The 22,798-nt window shown below is 34.9% G+C and overlaps 1 protein-coding gene across 1 annotated transcript in view; it reads left to right on the forward strand.

The window, feature by feature from the left end:
* The window catches only part of LOC106457871 (XK-related protein 4-like), a 73,164-nt gene that overhangs the window by 24,571 nt on the left and 25,795 nt on the right, over nucleotides 1-22,798 (forward strand). The window contains exon 3 of the mRNA XM_013917321.2: nucleotides 16,280-16,799. Coding sequence (XP_013772775.2) covers nucleotides 16,280-16,799 — 520 coding nt within the window. The remainder of the gene's footprint in view (nucleotides 1-16,279; nucleotides 16,800-22,798) is intronic.

Raw genomic sequence — 22,798 nt, forward strand, 5'->3', positions numbered from 1 at the left:
TCTATTACTCAACTAGAGTTATGTTTTATGTTGTATTGCATGTAATGCAATAAATGTGGGATAAACTGAAAATTCTCGTTTAAAAAGCCCCCTCTCCAACCACCCACCAGTGGTTCAGCAGTAAGTCTGATGGCTTGTAACGCTGAAAATCGGGTTTCGATACTTGTTTATTTTTATCTTTGTTTGTGCTTAACAATAAAACAAACAAACATTTAAGAATTAATTGACTTCAATATCATGTGAGGAATTCGCACGTTATTTTCTTACTATTATTAAAAGCTTTTGTAAATATATGATAAAAAAAATTACATGAATTTTCTTTTTGTATGTTTCATTTTTGGCTTTCCGCTGAAAAAAAACAGCAAGTGATTTATGAGAAGTAAGTTTATTAGTTATCTTAAATTGTTTGTTGGTGAAATTTCGCGCAAAGCTAGTGATAAACTAGAGGAAATGTAGCTAGTCAACACCACCCACCGCCAACTCTTGGACTATTTTTTACTAACAGTGGGATTGTCAGTCATATTATAACTTTCCCACAATTGAAATCGCAAGCATGCTGGATAAAGTGATTCGAACCCGCGACCTACAGATTACGAGTTGAGTACCCTAACTACTAAGCCATGCCAGACTCAATTATTTTAAAGGTTCCGTAAATGAAATCTATATAATAGAGGGCGTCTCAGGAGATGACTACATGTTTTAGAAGTTATACTAATCAGGTCTTTCTTTTTTTAAGATACCTTTATTCAGTTCAGCATATGTATACTGTTGAGTTTTAGTTTGTGTATTGTATCAAATTCTTTCTTTATTTAGAGTTTTTAGGTAAATTTAATGTAATTTATGTATATGTCCTACTTTAGTCTTATTAATGAATCGATTCTGAAGAGCAACTGAAGAAATAACGAAACCGGTTAAAGAAGAAAATAAAAGTTATGCAAGATTTTATATATATATATATATACACCGCATTGGCCCGATTATAAGGCGATGTTTTTTATTAATAATTAAGCTGTAAGATTCATAGTCGCCTTATAATCGCGACCGACCACAGACCTCCTTTCCTGCTCGTATTCCTGGATGTCCAGATAGCATCCATCTACGCATGCGCGCCAGATGTTCACCCAAGGCATCTCTAATTCTTGCAACTAATCCACCTGCAGGTTGTACAGTTATAGAATTGATTTGCTTGCCTTTAAAGAAGGACGTTTTGACACTCAGTTTTTCTTTCCCATGCATTCTGAAAATGGGGGTCGCTTTATATTCGAGATCGCCCTATAATCGGGCCAATATGGTAATGAAGTTCAGTGTCTGTGCGTGTGTCACGTAACTTCTCCTAAACTTCTGGTCGCACGAACTTCTAAGTGGTACCAAAATAATTGTTTCGGTCCCGAGGTTTGTACAAGGGTAAACATTTTCACCCCACCTCTTGAGGAACCAGTGGATTTCCCGAAAACCCTTCTCCTAAAGTGCAGGACTCACCAACTTTTAACTGGTACCAAACGAATCGTCTCGGCTCTAAGGTTTACACAAAAATAAAACTTTTCGCTTAAAGCATTGGGGGAACCCATGTATTTCGCGAATACACTTTAACGGGGATTGGCGTTGATTTACATTAGAGTACGTAAATAAGTAGGCCTACTTATTATAATTTCCGTTCGTAACTTGGTTAAAAATAAATTTGCATTAAAGTGGCAATGGTTATTAAACTGAAAACGTACAAAATAGCAATCCAAGCATGAAATCTGCATTATAGCGGTCCTGTAAATGCGAGCCACAGACCCACGGGATTTCGTTAGTACAGACACATATTGCACGTGCTCATCAGTATTAATTTCTTTTAACTTAAAGCAACTTGCTAAACCACTTTCTGGCTTGCGTTAATTTTCATATCAATGCTTTCTTGATTTTTTTAGCTTCTCCTAGATATCTGTAAACCAAATATTTTCAATGATTTTAGATAATGCATCGTTATATATATATGTGTGTGTGTGTGTGTGTGTGTGTTTTATTCCTTTGATATAAATTGTGTAATTGGACAACGCACCATTGCCCACAGAGGCATTTTTTCTGTTGAACATTGCTTTTCACTTTCTGTTCGTATCAGCTGTCTTTTTTATATTGTTTTTCTTATGTTGTCCACAGTAATATAAATCATTAACCCAGCATAGTCTTTCCAAGATCTTTATTTACACTTAGGTTACATATTACAGACTTTCGGAGGTATTTTGTCAACACTGAAACAAGCATGTGGAGGTAGAAACAAACATATATCTTTTACATTACACGTGAACACACATCCTGAAACCTTGCATTGATGGACGATCCTCAGGAAAAACGACACAATGAAAGCGTAATTAAAACAGGATGGGAGTGTTGAAAACTAACAAAGATTCGACATTTTTTTATCATTTACATCGTTAAGTTTGCAGCTGCATAACTTGGGCTAGTAAATTAAAAACCATAGAGTACTGGTCTTTTGCAACGTTTCGAGTAATTTGTAAATGTCAGAGTTGCAGAAAAATTATATATATATAACAAACTGGGATAGGCTTAAGCTACATAATGGAGTTAGTTATCCATTTTATGACACACACCACCAGTGCGATATCTTGAAATACAGGAAACACGTAATAAGCACTGAGATACCACGTGAACGGAAGTATTATAAACATAGAAATTTCTTTTAGAAATGATCTCCGTGCCTTTTTATTTGTTTTACATTTGTATATGTCGTTATCATTACTCAATCTGTGTTTATTGCAATGAAGAATTTTTTGTATAATTACATCAACATTATAATAAACACGTCGTCCAAACCCTGTATTTAATTCCAGAAAGTTAAATAAATACATCATGCCACAATAAACAGCACCGTCCAAATCCCGTGTTTATTTGCAGAAGGTTAAATAAATATATCAGACTACAATAAACAGCGTCATCCAAACCCCGTGTTTAATTGCGGAAGGTTAAATAAATACATCAAACTACATTAAACAATGCCGTCCAAATCCCATGTTTAATTCCAGAAGGTTAAATAAACACATCAGACTACAATAAACAGCATCATCCAAACCCCGTGTTTAATTGCGGAAGGTTAAATAAATACATCAAACTACATTAAACAATGCCGTCCGAACCCCATGTTTAATTCCAGAAGGTTAAATAAATACATCAGACTACAATAAACAGCGCTGTCAAAATTCTGTGTTTAATTGCAGAAGGTTAAATACATACATCAAACTACATTAAACAATGCCGTCCAAACCCCATGTTTAATTGCAGAAGGTTAAATAAACACATCAGACTACAATAAACAGCATCATCCAAACCCCGTGTTTAATTGCAGAAGGTTAAATAAATACATCAGACTACAATAAACAGCGCTAGCCAAATCCCGTGTTTAATTGTAGAAGGTTAAATAAATACAACAGACTACAATAAACAGCGCCGTTCAGAACCTGTTTAATTGTAGAAGGTTAAATAAATACAACAGACTACAATAAACAGCGCCGTTCAGAACCTGTTTAATTACACGAAGACAAAGTCTCTAATTAAATGCGTTAAACCACAACAAACAGCGTCGCCGTAGTCGTTGTTTTTCGTTTATACAAAACTACACAATGGGCTATCTGCATTCTGTTCACTACTGACAATTGAACCCCGGATTTTAGCATTGTAAGTCCGTAAACTTATCGCTGGGAGACATAACAGTGGCATTGAAAAATTTGTTAAATTTGATAAAGAAATTGTATATGTTTGTTTGTTGTGAATTTCGCGCAAAGCTACACGAGGGCTATCTGCGCTAGCCGTTCCTAATTTACCAGTGTAAGACTAGAGGGAAGGCAGCTAGTCATCACCACTCACCACCAACTCTTGAGCCACTCTTTTACTAACGAATAGTGGGATTGACCGTAACATTATAACGACCTCACGGCTGAAAGGGCGAGCATATTTGGTAGAACGAGGATTCGATTAGGGAGTCGAGCGCCCTAACCACCTGGCCATGCCGGGCCTTATTGTATATGAAGCCTTTGTTTACACAGGTGTTATAGATTTCTCATACAAATGTAAATGCATTTTCATATCGTCATATATATTTTAATTCTTAGGTTTAATTAAGCATAAATATATGGAAACACAGAGCTAGACATATGGATTGGATACTTGTGGTTAAAGCTATGTAAAAAAAAATTTCAAGTAATTTGTAATTTTACCTTTTATACCTTATACGTGTTGCAAACAATGAAAATATTTAGAATTTCTATATAATTCGGTACAATAACTATAAAACTTAAAACAAATCACCGTGAACGAAAGCTGAATTTACATGGTACACAGAAGTAAGCTCCCTCTAGTGAGATGTGATCGAAGCGTCTTGATCGATACCAGCAATACTAGTAAGTACGACGACGGGACCTGACAACAAATATACAGTCGCTACTTTGAGGGCACGTTTAAAGACCGCACCATGGGCATCAGCGATTTTAGAGCTTGAATGAAAACCTTATCTTCTTTTGATTTACCACAGACTGATGAGGATACTATGTAAGTATAACAGTTTCCTTATGGTTGTACTTACCGCTTACACAAGCAGTCCACACGAAATATATTTTACTCATACAGGGCCGAATTAAAAGCAGGGCAGCCGCCCAGGGCCTCCAAGAGGTTAAAAATAAAAATAAAATTAGATGAAAATAGTATATATAAATAAAAATAGGTGTAGTAAAACATAAACATAAAAATAGATTCAAAAAAAAATAAACAGGTTAAAACTTTTCAAGTCCATGAATGCCATTGTTTTCGAGTCTAATATGTTTTTAAAATATTATATTTGGGTTCTCAGTTTTACTTAGATCTCTGCAAAAAAAAAATCTATGGAATTTGGGCAAAACAGATCGTATGAGTAGTAGGATCCCATACGAATAGTATAAAAGTACCAAAAGAGCCCCTAAAATGAACCCTTGCCCTGACCTCCTTTTTCCTAAATTTGGCCTTGATTTTACTAATAACCCAAAAGGTTTCACTGTAATTGAAAACTTAACTTTTACTTCTTTGTTTCATTAGGAGCAACTAACTCTCATAACTAGATACAGGTAGTGAAACTTGTACTCACTAGGTTTAAATTATTTCTTCCTCCAGAGCTTATAAACAGCTGTTATGTCGAATAGGCTGTGAATCTGCACCCCTTGGTGAGTCTGATTTTCTCATATACCTTTCTTTTAATCTTTCCCCTAATAAGTCGGTTCAATTTGTCTGTTTTATGCGTACATTGCACTTACTTATGGGTGCAATAGTACTAATTTTTAACGTAGACATCTTAGGCTTTATAATGCTGTTCAAACCACTGTGGTGGCTGGAATACTACTTTCAGAACATTAGATTTACTTACCACCCCAATGGCATGATTGTAGACTATGAATGATAGATTCAGATGTCGAACAGTGCAGACTTGAATATCCATACTTTATCTTAATGTATTTTTACAAAGGCTGCCTACGTTTATATTAAAACGATTTTTGAAACTCACCACATTGTTTCAGTCCTTTTTCCACGTCTGGTCATGCTCTGTCTGACGATCGTGATTCTTGACAATAACCCTCCAACGTTGTCTCCATTGCATAAGGCTTTGACGTGAAGCTGCCATGTCCAAAGTATACACCTACACTCTGCACTGTTTACATAATAAATCTAGTGTACGAGGACAAAGGTTTCCCAAAGAACTATTTCAATAGTTCCTTCACAAAAAAATCCACAAGTTCTGTGCCCGGTGACTTGGACAGTATGTATTTATATGGAATAGCATAAATATACGTTTGCTTTTCCAGCTGCTCAGATATGCGATGGTTGAACAGATACATCGTGGAAACAGCTTGTTTACTTGTGACGATTTTTCAAACGGAGATCCTTCTTGATAATATTGCGTCCTGTTAGCTGGAGCACATGGATGGCTTTTACCACTGACTTTTGTAAACTTTGCTTACTACGTCTGGGGTATGACTTATTGGAGTTCTTTTTCTTGATGGTCCTGGTTCCCCAAGTTGATTCACTATCTTCAATTTTCAAATGCCATTAAGTATAAAAGATATCCTCATTTAGAAAATTATAAACTACTGATCTAAACATATTTTAATGATCTCAGAGAATGAATTTTTGTGTTGAAAGAGCTGTTACATGCTCTTCTCAAAATCGATCAATTTTCAGTGGTATTACACTATCTACGAAATGCAAAACAATGTCAAAATGTAGTTCTGATACATTTTGTTCTACCGCGACTTTATGTCGGATGTGGTGATCACGTGACTTGCTAATTTGCATATTTAAAATTATTTTATATAACGTACTCAACCCTCTGTATAAATATTTATATTTTTTTCCACACCCTTACTAATAAAGGCTAAATCTGATAGACAGTATATCCATACTTCTCATATGAAGTATGTTTTACCTTTATTACATAGTAGTTTTTCTTCTTCTGTGGGTAATCCATTAATAGTGCAACCTTGCACTAAGAAAACAACTGTCTTCTGTGTACAATGCTCTTTTTTTGGCATTTGTGTCTGAAATGTGTTTTAACATATCACACATATAATGCTACGTCACTTTCAGTCTTATGTTAAGATTAGCGTATAACTGTTGTGTAATTGTGTAATATATGTATAATCTTCATTTCACGCAGAACAGCAGTATTTTAACAAGATACAATTAAACATGGAAAAGTCACGTGATAGTTGGCTTGGGTTACCAACTGATAACAAAACAATTTGCTTCTTCGGTTACTGAACATCCTGGCAGCTTTAAAAACATTACTGTTCCGACTCTGGGCTGTACAGTAAATAATCTGGAAAGAGAAATGCTTTTTATAAGCATTCAATTTCTACAGCTGGGTCAGATTAGCTAGGAAATCAAACTATAGTTGAAAGCAGTTTCAAGTCCATAAGTGAAGGCTACATTTGTAAGTCGACGAGCCAGTAAACAGCAGTTTGAATCTACACACACACACAAATATATGTTCTTTTCTGTTCATATTATTTGCATTTGAGAAGGTACAAAACATTCAAGCTCACGGAATCAGAACCAGCAACCATGAGCCACGGCTGACCTTCACGCAGGTCGTTTATCACGAAAGAGTTAAAATATCATGTTGAACACATTCAAACTATACCCTTTCATCAATAAGAAGGGGTGAACGTTAAATCTCATCGCCCCTCCCTCCACCAAAAAAAAAAAGTATTTTCAAACTTGGAAACATTAGCCTATGTCACTTTCCTTTGGAAATATTGATAATGCTCTTGTTATTTTGGAAATATTAAACATGTGACCCATCTTTCCTTCTTTGGAAACATTAATATGTTTCATGTTCCTGATAACAGTCTAATTCAGGTCTACTTAAAAACATGTAACTTTTCTTTGCTTCTTTGGAAACATTAATATGTTTCATGTTCCTGATAATAGTCTAATTTAGGTCTACTTAAAAACATGTAATTTTTCTTTGCTTCTTTGGAAGCATAAGTATATCCCCATGTCACTGATAACAGTTTAACCCAGGTCTATTTATAAAGACCTGTTTCTTCTTTGCTCTTTTAGAATCATTAGTATGTCCCACGTTCTGATGATAGAGTAATTCTTGGAGAGAAGCCTTACCTAAGAGTAAAAACCAATCAAAAATCGAAAAGTAGCATTTTTATTGATTTCTTATTTATGAAAACATTACTAATGTTATGCGGATTCATGACAAATTGTTTATTTGTAGTTCAACACAAAGCTACTCAATGGATTATCTGTTCTGTACCCACCACGGGTATCGAAACCAGGTTTCTAGCGTTATAAGTCCATACACTTACTGCTGTACTACTGGAGAGCTAATAACAAAACGTTAGGTTTCAGTAATGGAATAATAGCAAGCACAAACAAATTTAATCAAAAATATACGTTTTTGGCCATTTCTCCTGACCGTATGGGTGAGAAGTCTCATGTGTTTTGGATAGATACCCCACTTCAAAATGTTCATAAATATAAATAATTAACGAAAAAACCTAACTTAAGAAATGTAAATTAATTAATTAATAAAATTATATAAATTAGGTTTTGTTATAAAAAAACAATGTTCGAAAGTGTGCTTTGTTGAACACTCGAAGATTTAAAAAGCCGTATTTTTGTTTACTTTGGTTCTATCTGTAGGAGACCACCATGCAATTTTCTGTTGGAGTTTACCATTTGATGGCCAGTTCTTTCTCTTGGTAGTACACACCATGCAGTGTTCACACTGTTTACAAATATCTCGAATCAAATACAGCCAGAAGAACCACTGTCAAATGTAAGCACAAGTGTGGATAATATCTTAATGATATTTAGTCATTATGTTATGCAAGGTCTGGATAATTTCTTGTTGAAGAGCTCTGTAAACTACTAGTTTCAGCATAAATAGAGAACCATAATTTGGTGGTTTTTCAAAGATGGTACAGCACACCTTTCTACGCTTGTAATTGGGTATACATACATATGCCACAGATTATGTGTGTCTGTGCTACACTCCTCTACTAGAGCAGGTCGGGATTCACTTTGCTGCATGGCAAGAAGTACCTTTGTTTGGTCAGGGTCCTTCAGTTACACTTACCAGAGACCCCAAAGTGTTAGTTGTACTACCAATCCACCAGCATAATTTTCTACTTCATGGCTTGCCTTAGGAATGTGGAAATTGGTATAGTTTCATCTCCTACATGGTGTCCATGATCTATCCATTCCCCAAATGAATAAGATCTCACTGTGTGGTGATATAGTCCATCCACATTTCCATGTTGTGGGTTCAATTTAAAGTTCATTGGTCACATCAGGAAAACATGTTTAACATCCTATCATACAGGTAGTGACAATAATATTTTATGAATGCCACTACTTCAAGCAGATCTTTTTTATCCTACAGCATCTACATTCAGAAGCCATTAACATATGAATAGCATGTACAATTACATATTCTACCCCATACTGAAACTGCAATAACACGTCTTGGATTCTGTTGTTGCTGCCATTGCTGACCAACAGAAACACATTGTCTTGTCATGAATATTCTACATTTAGAAGGTCCACTTAAGCAGATTTATCGGTTGGAATATTTCATCCCATTCTTTGCTCCATCCAAAGTATATCTTGGCTTTCATGATAGCAGACAATGGTACTTCTCTCTCAGTCACAAATCATCCGTAAAAATATGCAAAACCAAGGAAACTGCACAGCCCAATCTCTAACCCACGGTTGTCTTAGCTGGGTCCATACAGACTCTATCAATCATTACAATATGACCAAGAAACTCCATTTCCATGCACATGAGCAAACATTTTCTAGGTTTCCATTTCAAGCCTGCTTTATTTATTCATTGGAATACCATTCTCTAGTACTCACCTGAAGACTTGAAAGTGTGGTTAAACATATTATAGATTTTGACCAGACATCTCTCTCATAACAGTCCTTTCGGGGTAAGCTCCATTAGCCTTTCAAAAGGGGTGGGCATATTACACAGACCAAATGATGTAATATATAATTTGTACAAGTCATCTCTTGTGCTAAAAGCAGCCTTAGGTCTATTCTCGCCATCAAACTCAACTTGCAAATGTCTATCCAAAGTGTTGAACCAACAGGAACCTTCTAACACATTCAGACATTCATCTGTTGGTGGTAAAGGAAATGCATCAACAAGTGTTGCCACAGTCATCCATCTAAAATCAACAGCAAACCTTGGCATATGCTCATTGTTTCTTACAATCACAACTGTAAATGATCAAAAACTCTTCCAAGGTTGTATGATTCCACCCTTCAACATCCACTATATTTCAATGCTTGAAATTTCCTTAATGCTTCGGAAAGCTGATGCGATGGTTGTTCTACCACAGGTGCATCTCCTGTATCTATGTGGTGCTGAGTCATTGCTGTTTGACCCAATTGGGAATCTGGTCCCATCGGGATATCCAATGGACAAGTCACCATGTTTGCACAGTCCTCAACCAATGAACTCAGGTGTGTTGATAGGCATGTATGAGGATTTTTTCACAACATTTACTGCTTGTTGTTGGTTATCCTGGAGCAGCTGAGTTGTTGGCCAGTACTGATAACCTTGCCTTCTTTGCTGCCCGGCAAGGTATTGGTGTTATGGGTTGACTGGCATCTGCTGAACCATTAACTGAAACTGATATAACCCTGCTGTCTTTGCTACTCGACAAAGTATGGGCAATACACTCACAAGTACCCCACCAGTCCACTAGAGAAGCAGATGTTTTGCTCCTTTCATTTTGGATAATATCAAGGTGGTGGCATTATCAGTATTGGAAGTAGCATGTACTACATGGGCAGATTGGGATAGTTTCCAAATCAATGGAAACCAGTGTGGTTACATCATATTATTTATGTGTATGGGTACTTTCGGTACAGGTCTAACCTGATGTGGTAAAGCTACCTAAGTAGGTCAGTCCATCTGAAATGTTACTGCTGTTTTTTTCCTCTCTAGTGACTAACCCAAAGTTGCTACTTCATATTTGGTCGTGACAGAGATTGACTTGATTAGGTTAAAAATGCCCCTCACACCCAATTGTTGCCCCATGGCTTCACTGGGAAGACCCTCAATGAATTTGCCCATGGGTATATCTTTGAGATCTGTATATACCATTGCAGGATAGGTTTGATGTTAAGTGAAACAATGTTTTTCTTTAAAACAAAACAAAAACAGAAATACTTGCATAGACACGAGAATGTCGCCTTACTACTATATTGGGAAAGAGATCAAGAGCTTTCTTCCCTCAAGATATAAATCTTTCACAACCACGGAGAACACTGAAAGAATAGAGGTTCCGATCTTCCAAGAAACCTTATATCCGTTCTTCGCCATAGCGTCACTACGTGACTGGTAATTCTTTGACAGAATTCGTCAGCTATAACATATAGACATCACCCACTTGGCCAGTAAAGAAAGGTGCAGTCATTGACGCTTTGTATACTAAGTAGCTTCAACATATCACAGACAAAGTAGATATTATCTGCTATAGAGAACAACAAAGACATAAAAGCAACTAGAACTAAGTAAAAATAATTTCAATACTTTATTGACCACATTTTTATGCTAAACCTAATAGAGACCAAATAAATCCTAATTTTTATATTACTGAAGATGGTGGAGAAAATACTGTATGCTCACATATCACAACCGGATGTAGCAACATGGACTCTAACGGTATGGTGTGTCTTAAAAATCGTTTAAATTCAATATAACGTACTCAACCTCTATAGACTAACGTGACGTTAGCCAGTACTCTAATGGGAAACATTTTGCCCAGCAATATTAGTCTATTTCGTATTATTTTGATAACATTAGTCTTTCCTATTTTGCTCAGAAATATTAGTACTTTCCATGTTTCTTTGGAATCATTTATTTTGTCATGATTCCTTAGAAACATCGGTCTATCTCTTATTGCTTTGTATCTTGCATGCAGTAAGCAGATAGAAATAACATGATAAAAAGTGCAACTATCATAGAAGAGCAATAGCATTAGATATGTAATGTAATACAATTGTAGTTTCCGACTAAGCATTATAATTATCTGCTATATATTTATATATATATAATACTCATGTTCTTCCTCTGCCACTTTGTGACACGTTAACTTCAGCAGTTAATTTTCTGACTTAACAACATATAACACCAAAGATTTTACAAATACGAAAACAAACAAACCAAACTCAAAACTAAGAAAAATGAACGACAACAACAACAAAAATTAAACACACGCAAACTTGCTATATCAAAGCGGCTAACTTCTTCAACTTTAAAATAAATCTTAAAGTCGTCAGTACCATAGTGGCTGTGTGCATCTAAAGAATGATTCTAAGGTTCTTGTTTTTGTTTTTTCGTTGGCAAGGTTGTGTATAACATCACGTAAACTGTATTTCGATTTGGTTCGTTTTCAGTGAATTCAGGCAGATCGGTTGTCACGAATGTTTCTGTCTGGATTTCATCAAAGGCTTTTTTCTCTTTTTTATATATTGGCAAAGAGATTTTATTTAAATATTCTCGTGTTTCATCGCTCTTCAGAAAAGTTATTTGCAAACTATGATTGTCTTCTATTAAATTGAAAGAAACAAGATCCATATCTCATCAAAGGAAACTAGTAAAGAAGTTTGTTTTCACCAGATAAAGAAGTTTCACACGGTCTATGAAATCACCATGATAAATATCACGTACACCTTTCCTATAACTAGGAAAAAATCTGAACGGTTAAAAGAATACATTTTTATGATATCTTTTTTTTTTTCATTATTATTACCGATACTTCCAAGGTTCGAATCTAGGTCATGGATATATTTCTTGGTGAATGGTGTTAGTGAGAATGGTGTTAGTCTCTCATTTTATTTAACTGACGATCCGTATTTTAAGTTAGACTTCTTGCAATACCTGGAAGATACGAGTCGAACAAGTTAAGTATTAATAAAACGGTTAGGATTAACGTACGCTGTTCGTTGTACGTAATATATTGCTGACATAACCCTGATGTTTCGGTTTTTATTATTATATACATTATTCATTAGCCATATCTATAATTATGCAATTTATATCGAATTAGTATTATGATTTAAGCTTAAACGAATTTGTTTTGACAATAAATACAAATGTCTGAAACTTTGTAACATAAATAGTTGGTGTTTTGTATTTTCAACCTAAACGGTACCTTTGGCCATGGTTCAGACATAGAGGTCCTTACTTTAGAATTACTGATCAGAAGGAGGACAACCAATTAGCAGCTCCCACCGTCTACATGATTAATCTTAACCCAATAATAAATCACTTTTATAAATCAACCACAGCTAAAAGAGCAGAACGTGTCCAATGGCATGTCGAAGGCTCGAACCTTGGATCTTCCGATTCGAAGCCTGGCACGCTAACCATGAGGTCACGCCTGACTCTTGTAAGATAAGAATTAGTTTGTGGATTTAATAGTAAGGTTTATCAGTAGTCTACGTAAGAAACCAAGCACTTGTAATATAGAAGAACAGAAGTGAATATTAGTAGACTTTTAATAATTTCAAATTACGATTATAAATATTTCTAGGTTTCTTAACTAATTTCGACGTAACCCAAATCTACTAAGTAAACTAAACCTTTTGAAGTGTTTAAACATGTAATTGTTATAGGCCTGTATTTTTTATATTACTTAATTTATATTTATATTGAATATATATCTTTAATATTATTTCAACTTCTTGGTTAATTTTGATTTCATAAAAACCATAATAAAATTACTTTTAAAGAGAACCAGCATCTAAGTTTTATACCTAACGAGAAATTAAAACGTACTTTAAAGGCTAGAGAGAGTGACTGGAAAACATAATACAAATCTATGTGAATAGTCTAAATTTCATGTTCTCCAGTGGCTGAGCAGTACACTTGAGGATCTATAACAGTGAAATTTAGGGTTCGATCCCTACAATTGACACAGCCAGAATGGCCAGTTGTGTTTCTTTGCTCTTTAAACAAACAAACTTTTGGAGTCGGGCATGGCCTAGTTGTTAGCGTGCCCATACTGTAACTATGAAATTCCATGGTACACGTCCCGTTACTACAAATACGTGCTCTTCACTTAGGAGCTATGGGCGCTCTATAAGAGTGGCGGTCCACTCCCACTGATTGTTCAGACAAGCGAAGCCCAAAAGTTGGTATTTGGTGCCGTTGAGAATCTGGCTTCTTCTATCTAATCTATCATTTCAAAAGTAGCAATGGTTGTTCTCTTGCATAGCAATCTTTGCACGAAAATTCTAAACAAATAAATAAGCCAAACTTCGTTAATATCATGGATAATATTCAGTCTAACAACGCTTTTACATAGCAGTTATAAAGACTTTGAGTCTGATTAATTTTGTAGTAACAAAACAAAACTTTATATTATTGTTTAAGCCTAATGTAAATTCGCTATGCAATGAATACCTAGTGAGATCTTATTGAGTTAACAAAGACGTTGCTGCCAAGCTAGTACAATTTAGTCACAATTGAGTTTTATGAAGTATAAAAAATACATATGGATTTATACTGTTTTTCTTTTCTTTTTGTAAATTAAATTACGCCAGAACGGTGTTTAAGTACAGAGCCGTAATAATTAGCTTACTTTTTAATCAACATTTGTTGGTTTCAAAATTAAACCGAACTTAACATAGGGTAGATAACTTCATATATATACTACTAATATTAGCTTAGCTAATTCTGATATAATTTTATATTGGTAACAAGCTACATTCACACATTGACATTAAGCTTCGGATAAACTTAGAATTGAATCAATCATATATATATACTTTAATATATGTACATAATTTAGTTATGTGCATGATAATTCTGTGAGAACACGTATATGCTGTCACCAATATATATATATTGTTCTATCACAATATAAGAACGTTTAAAGTAGTTCACTAGACAATGACTTAACAATGACATATTCTTAATTGTGAATTTTAGAGAGTTCTCCACATTTTATTATACCGCTATGTTACAAAAGTGTAAGGTGCGGCATTTCCTGTACTGTCACATCACCCTGAAACATTTTGAAGTTTCATAGTCCGAGCACGCTAACCACTGAACCTCGCCCTGCCAATAATCTAATAAAGTTCCAATACCCGAAAGAGATGAGACTGGCCAGAAATATACATGTATCAAGAATGTATTGTAGTCCCTAACTACCCTTCTGTCTCTCTCTCTCTTCTTTTTTTTTTTTGAGGGGAGGGATGAGCCTAAGATTGCCCACCCACGTTAAACATTACTCATTGTATCCAACTGATCATTAATGTATATTGTTTTATCTTTACATATAACTGAAAATATACTGACAAATTTTTATATTCATTTTGAACTGAACAAGATAATAACGCATACATACAAATATTCAGTAGCACAAATCCTTATCTTATATCTATTAAGTATTATTAGCTACCTTGGCTTACAGCAATAAGATATGCACCTTTAAGAGTGTTGATCATTGACTATAAACTGTGACGCCTCGGGTGACTGACTGCACTCGTGATGTTGTGCAGCGTCGAGGAGTAAAACTGAAAAATTTTATTGACTTTTCCCACAGCAATAATTCATAAACTGCCAAACACGGCGTCTGTATAGTTTTAATTTTTAAATTATGCGTTTGAAAATAAATTATGCAACTTGAAGAAAATGCGCAAACAACTCTCTCCTCCTACCTTTCACTGACATACATATGCTGCAAACTAAAAACATTGTTACCCTGCTGCCTCCCTAGTTTCTGTTAGGTTTGTTGTATGGTAAAATATTTGGTATACAGCTAATTACGAATCCCCCCGTATATTATTTTACAAATGAAGATGTGCTACAGTTTGTAATACTAGTGATTACGGTCCTCCCTTCTTGTATTTTGGAGGAATATGTACGCTCCAGATTATAATACCAGTCATTACAAATTATTTTAGTATGTTTTGGAGCCGAAGATGCGCTCCAGTATATAGCACCAGTTATTATGGCCTCTCCTGATATCTTTGGAAGACGTAGATGCACTAAACGCACTTTTTAATACCAGTTATTATAGCCTCCCCTGATATCTTTGGAAGACGTAGATGCACTAAACGCACCTTTTAATACCAGTTATTATGGCCTCCCCTCCCACTGTTTAGTGATGTAAATGTGCTAAGTTTGGACAGCTACTCACTACTCTTGAAAGCCCTCGCTTGTCTTTTTCAGCGACGTGAATCAGTCATAAAGTGTGTAATGCTACTGATGCCGACGATCCACTCTTTCTTTTCTGTCTTAGCGGCGTACATGTGCTACAAAGTCTGTTATACTATTGATTATTACATTCCTTCCTCCTCCTCCTTTTCTCAGTGGCGTAGGTGTACAACAAAATATGTAATACTATTGATTAACTTTCTTTTTGCTATGAACACCGCTACTCCATATAAAAAAGATGCATTCTGTTCATGATTTATATACTGTTCTATACTCTGCGCCTAAACCAACGGATAGACGGATCCTCGTGATATTTCCAACTCAACCACGAAAGAGTGCGAGTTATCAAGTGAACATTTTAACTAGATGACAAAATAACGATCATGTTTACATTAAGAAATACACAATACTTTATAATTATTTTTATTTTATCTATACCTCTTTCATACGTTGGTAGAAGTCTTATGTACATTTCATTTTTGATTGTTTTGATTACTTTTAATGTTGTAATCATTCATTAGAGTAAGACCCAATTTTACAGAGTGCTAATTTTTCTTACAGTGGAGAAACGTCCAATGGTCATGCTAAATCCCTCTCAGAACAGATACGGTCGCCAGCACTTCGACCAGTACGAAAGGAGAGACCCACAGGTGACAAATGACACCGATGGCTGCCAAATCGAGACCATCATTTTGGACCACCAGTACCCAGACCCAACATATCCTCTCCACCACAATGATTTCATGTTTGCCGCTAAGACATGGGAAGAACAGGATCGGTTCACCGTGTTCAGTGTTTTAGCTACCTTTGTTTGTATCGTTTCCTACATAGTAAACGTTGGTACCGATGTGGCAGTGAGCTACTTTCTCTATGTAGAAGACAATCTGTGGTGGTTCGGCTTGACGGCAGCAGCTACAGCTATACCATCATTAACAGTTAACATCTTCAGTATTCGCTGGTACGTGCACGACGCAAAGGAGAGGAAGACTCAACCGCGGGCGTTGTCTCGACCTCACATGACGAAGCTAGATTGGGTGGTTCGTATTTTCTTTCATATTGTTCTACTGGGACCAGTAATCAGGTAAATGTTCACCTCTGTTTCCATATTGGAATTTTCTAAAGTGTTCACGGCTCTATCGTGATTATAAAATAAAAATTCCTGTTCTTTCTGAATCTAAGTATTCAATATATATATATAATGAAATAAGTAGCTTCAATACTATTAATTACATTAATTATTAATAGCCGATTAAAATCAACACTATAAAATAATAATGAACTTAATATAAAATAGCGGCTATGAATTTGAGGTGACAACTAGGACTGAAAATGGATTGTTTACTAAAATCTTCTTAATGCTTATTAAATAAAAAAGTTATATGTATATATGGTAAACAAATCTTGGATCTTGAAGAGAAGAGTGACTTATGCTTAGGTTTTCAAACTTTAAAAAACTAAATCAAAACACGACTCGTTTATGTCATAATGTCTTAAGATTTGGAAATGAGTAGGTGTTAATATACACAGGAACATCTTCTACACATCTGCAAACTAATCAATAAAGTAGCTCCGTTTATACGAGCACATAATCCACCAACTGTGGCAAATTACGTTATAGAAAAATCAAGCTTATAATGTTGTAATACTGTTATGAAATGACGTTTTAAGTTTTTAACTACTGTATAATATTATTTCTAATTAATTCACAGACGGTGTTGAACAGTACTATGTACCATTCAACAGAATATAAAAGTTGGTTTTCTATATATCTGACACTAAAGACCATTGGTTACGTTAGAAAGACTTATGAATAAAACCGAATATTACACACTTTTAGTATCATTTATTATGGTTATAATCAATCATGAATAAAGTTCCAATTTTATGTATTCTATCTAATAACGATTTAAGAATTACTTTCGAGTTAAGTATTAAAGTTAGAAGGGTGATAATCTGAGCACTTTTAATGGAGCGATAAGAACTATAGAATTAACAAGAATTAAGATAGGAAATTTTTTAGTATCAACTATTGGACTCTATAACCTTTAAGTGTTACTGTTGTGAAAGTCTAATAACTTGGGAAAGAGAAAGCACGGAAATAATTCTGCCACATTCTCACTCAATTACTATGGTGAAATATTAAAAGTATCAAACATTCTCACTGAGTTACTATGGTGAAATATTAAAAGTATCAAAAATTCTCACTGAGTTACTATGGTGAAATGTTGAAAGTATCAAAAATTCTCACTGAGTTAGTATGGTGAAATATTAAAAGTATAAAAAATTCTCACTGAGTTACTATGGTGAAATATTAAAAGTACCAAAAACTCTCACTGAGTTAGTATGGTTAAATGTTAAAAGTATCAAAAATTCTCACTGAGTTAGTATGGTGAAATATTAAAAGTATCAAAAATTCTCACTGAGTTATTATGGTGAAATATTAAAAGGTATCAAAAATTCTCACTGAGTTACTATGGTGAAATGTTAAAAGTATCAAAAATTCTCACTGAGTTACTATGGTGAAATATTAAAAGTATCAAAGTTATCAGATCAACCACAGACAAAAAGAAAAAAAAAGAAAGAGAGAACAAATTTCGGATTGTGGTACTGTTAAACAATTGCAGTTATTGTCTTGATAAACTTCTGATAACATTAATTAGGTGGTGATATACAGGAACTAATTAGTGGTACATATAAAATTTTACAGTTCAAGAGATGTTGAAGAGTTTTCTAATATAGTGAAATAGGAAATCGTATATACTATGTAAAATTATCAGTATTTATATTTACCATAATTAAACATAGTCAATGTTTGTTTGTTTGTTTGAAGTTAAGCATAAAGCTACACAATGGGCTATCTGTGCTCTGCCCACCACGGGTATCGAAACCCGGTTTCTAGCGTTATAAGTCCGCAGACATGCCGCTGCGCCACTGGGGGGCAAAAATAGTCAAATAATGCTATTTGCATCAAGAATATATAAGGCAATAATTCATCACTATATGACAATGATAGAAAAAATATAAAAAGTAAAACCAAATTCTTAAAAGTGAAATTCAGAGAAATTGTAAAACTGCTCCTCACAGCAAAATTTAAAATTATAATGTTTAGCAAAAAAACAACAACAAAAACACAAAAACCCATATTGAAATAATATACAATTTATCAGATATAATCAATCCAGTATCGCGCATATAAACAAATCAATATGATTAAACTTTATGGCCATTTGTCAGGAAGTACGTAATGTATCATAAGTATGGTAGTATTTACAGTAGGTTTGTTTGTTTGTAATTAAGCACAAAGCTACACAATGGGCTATCTGTACTCTGCCTACCACGGGTATCGAAACCCGGATTCTAGCGTTGTATCTACGCAGACACACCGCTGTGCCACTGGAGGCTTTACAGTAGGAATAGGGTGGATACATAATACATGCAATACAAACTATTTACTCATATACATTTTTAACAACCAAATAATAAATCATCAAAAGTATTTGAGAGACACCTTTTGGTGATAAACAAAATTACAAGTCATACAACCACTTGAGAAAGTCAGCAGAACAGATAAAAAAAAATTCACAAAACCACAAATTTCTCAATCTCACTCACTGACATTGTTGAACGCTGTTAGCTGTGTTACAAACAGACATATCACAGTTATGAGTGCCTCAAATAGAGCAATAGCACAGGGACACGTGTTTTTCTATAGTAAACATTGCCCATAAGAAGAGTTATTTAACTTACATCAGGTAATACCTTGAACAGGAACATCATTTTAAAATACATACCTCACCCTCTCTCACTCAGTATCTTGAGTAGGTGTGGTCAAATAAAACAGTGAAAGGGGTGTGGTCTTCTCGATCTACAGCACTGTGTGACAAGATCTGAAAATTTTGAGTAGTATGGGGTATGCCAACGTAGGGTGAGCCTTGAGAGAAGCTTCACTGTCTAGTCTAGAAGACTAGCTACGCTCTTTTGCAAGGAATGTATAATACGTATTGCAAATTAAATCAAGTTTGCATTCATGAAGCATTTAATACGTAGCGTAATATTATGGTGCACACTGATGATATACATACGGGATATCAACACAAATGAATGGATGATGCACAAGATCATGTCACCTTGTATGAAAGTATGTCTATGATTCTTCTACTTTTTTATAGGCAGTAACAACTTTATGATGTCGATACACAGAAACATCTTAGGATATTTCATCTTTGTGATTTAATCCACCTATATAGCTAATGGACACACTCTTGTTGCCTTCTCACGCAATTGCAAATGGAGGGACAAGTTGTAAAGAAGAAAAAATATGCATACGAGTTATGGGTCCACAGACTTTACACTAATGTATTGCCTCCAATATTCGATTCACAGAAACCTCTATTGATTGGACGATAAGCATAACTAAGTTTGATAAGTTTAGTCCACCTGGCTTATTGTATACAGGATAGAAAGAATAAACGAAGTAGGCATGGACCGGAAGTTGGACACGCCCTCTTGTGAGATGATACAGAGCAATTTTTATTACACCATGCCCATTCCTACCTTATTTTCTTGTTGTTTTTTGTAGCATCTGTTCGTACACTTTAAATTTTTTAAAATATTTTTCCACTTGTCATTTTTAAAGACGAGTTTTTGCAGCAATAACACCCAAAACGTGGGGGATATATACCATTTTTTGGACATAATCCAAAATTTTAAGGACCGGCATGGTCAGGTGGTTAGGGCGCTCGACTCGTAATCTGAGGGTCGCGGGTTCGAATCCCCGTCACACCAAACATGCCAACCTCCGCCTTTGCCTGGTCCCAAGTTCACTATGAGAAAGGGGGAGGGTTGAGCAGGGGGCTAGCAACTCCACCCCGTAAAAACCAACCTACTACAAGTAACTGCAACAACACCTTCTGTTGGCGAGGTGTTGTTGCGGCCCTATGCTCCACTGGGAGTTTACAGGAATAAAAAAAAATCCAAAATTTTAAATGAGAAACAAGTTAACTAGCAAGGAGAGTGGAAATTTTGTTATCACTGCTCTAAACAAAAGTAAAATAAGTGAAATTTGTCTAAATATAAAACAAATATTTAATTTCATACTTTTAGGAGTAAAGCTAGAAAACGTCAAAAAGAAATAAACATTTTTGGTAAAATATGATAATTTAATTTTCCTATCCTTTGTTTATACCTCCCCAACGAATGTGATTCTGTACATTCCGTTGAAAGAAAGTCATTTCCCAATTAAAATATGTAACGGTTTGTAATAATAAAACTTTGCAAACAGTCACAAATCTTTATAGATAATGTTAAATTGTTAGCAGATAAATTACTTCTTGATGGTTAAAAAACTACTATTGAATTTTTTAAGCTCTTTTATAACAAATATTACAACCTATTAAGTAGTAAATCTTTTATGACAACCTTCATAGAGAAAATTATCAAGATGTGACTACTCTGGTGCAGGTCATCTTCATATGATAAAGGGGGGGGGGTGTATTTTCCATATTCTATTCCATTTTACCCTTTTCCCTCACCGTTTCAATAATTATTTCCAATACCGTATATGTGAATTTTCCAGTTGTTATTAACCTAGTCAGTTTTAGAATTGGTTTACCATCAAAGACATTCTTCGTCCCTTTGTATTCGTAATTAAAAAAATACACTAATTAGGTAAATTTGTAGATATTTTATTTAGCTTTTATGAATTATGTAGTATTTTTGCTAATTAGACATATGCTTAGCAAATGGTACATTTGTATCCAATTGCCTTTTTGGATCCCTAAATATGGATTTTATGGAAAAAACACACACACACACACACACACTAAAAAGAGATCTAGAGTATTCATGATAAAATATATGCTTAGTATTTTATAAATGTAAAAAATACAAAAAATACACGTGACTATGATATGAGATTCAACTGTGCATGTGTCTGTTAGTGTGATAGGAAAATTTCACATTTACATGAGACAGTGATTTTTTTTTTCTGAAGAAACTTCTAAAGCTAGTTTAACGATTTAGTTTTTGTTAGTTGCTTTCTTGAGTTAGTCTGCCATTGAAAGAATGGATCATAGAAGGCCTAACGAAGACGACAGAGTGGTAGTGTGATTGAATGTGGAGAAATTCATATTTCTTACGCTGTGAACTTAATAATGTCACAACGTGTAATTTTCACGTTGTTAACAAGGTAACAGACAACCAAAAGTGTCGGAGAAGGGTTAAGAATGGCATGCTATGCCGCATAACGAAACGCTAGGCCCAATATGTTGGTAAACTGGCTCAACAAAATCGCTTTACCCAGTCTATATGACTTAAAAGGCAATATTATCATACTATTGGAATTAAAATCACCCCCCATCAACGGCCAGAAATAAGTTACACTTAGCCAATCAGAGAGCTTATCATCATCGAAACAAGTGAGATGAGGATCATCTCAAATGGTTAAAATGTCATTGGTTCCCAGTTCCTCTTACAGATGAGTTCAGGTTTTGTATTGATTTCCATGCTGACCATCGTCATTTAAGGAACCAGCTTGAAGGGCGGTTCTCTGATTTCACGATATTTTAACACGAGAAAGCTTCCTGCTGATAGTGTGGGGAGGAATATGATTCAGTGAAAGTATAATCTGTACGTCATTAGGAATGGGCTCCGGATACTGTGCGTTAGGAGGATAATATCCTATTGTATTATCTGTACGTCATTAGGAATGGGCTCTGGATACTGTGCGTTAGGAGGATAATATCCTATTGCTCGTGCCAATGGACTTGGTTAATTTTTTAATGAATTGTAACGTTCGTTGCCACCAGGTATGTATTATCTTAAATATGAAATAGTAGTAAAGTCAATATTTTCTGCAAGCCTCATCAAGGAGAATTGTCAAAGACGAGCTTCATGTCGATCCACCAAACACACACAAACACACTTTGTGAGAAAGTGGAGGAAGCATTCCCAACAAAATTATATCTAGACTCCTACAGAACATAAAGCGATGTTACAGAGCTGTGTCGGCCGCTCGGTGTCGCTATTAAACTAAACCTTATGGAAACCCTGTTTCTTTAAATTGGTGACTATGGTGTTGCT

The sequence above is a fragment of the Limulus polyphemus genome, unplaced genomic scaffold (assembly GCF_000517525.1).
Source record: "Limulus polyphemus unplaced genomic scaffold, Limulus_polyphemus-2.1.2 Scaffold384, whole genome shotgun sequence".
In the NCBI taxonomy this organism is placed as follows: Eukaryota; Metazoa; Arthropoda; class Merostomata; order Xiphosura; family Limulidae; genus Limulus; species Limulus polyphemus.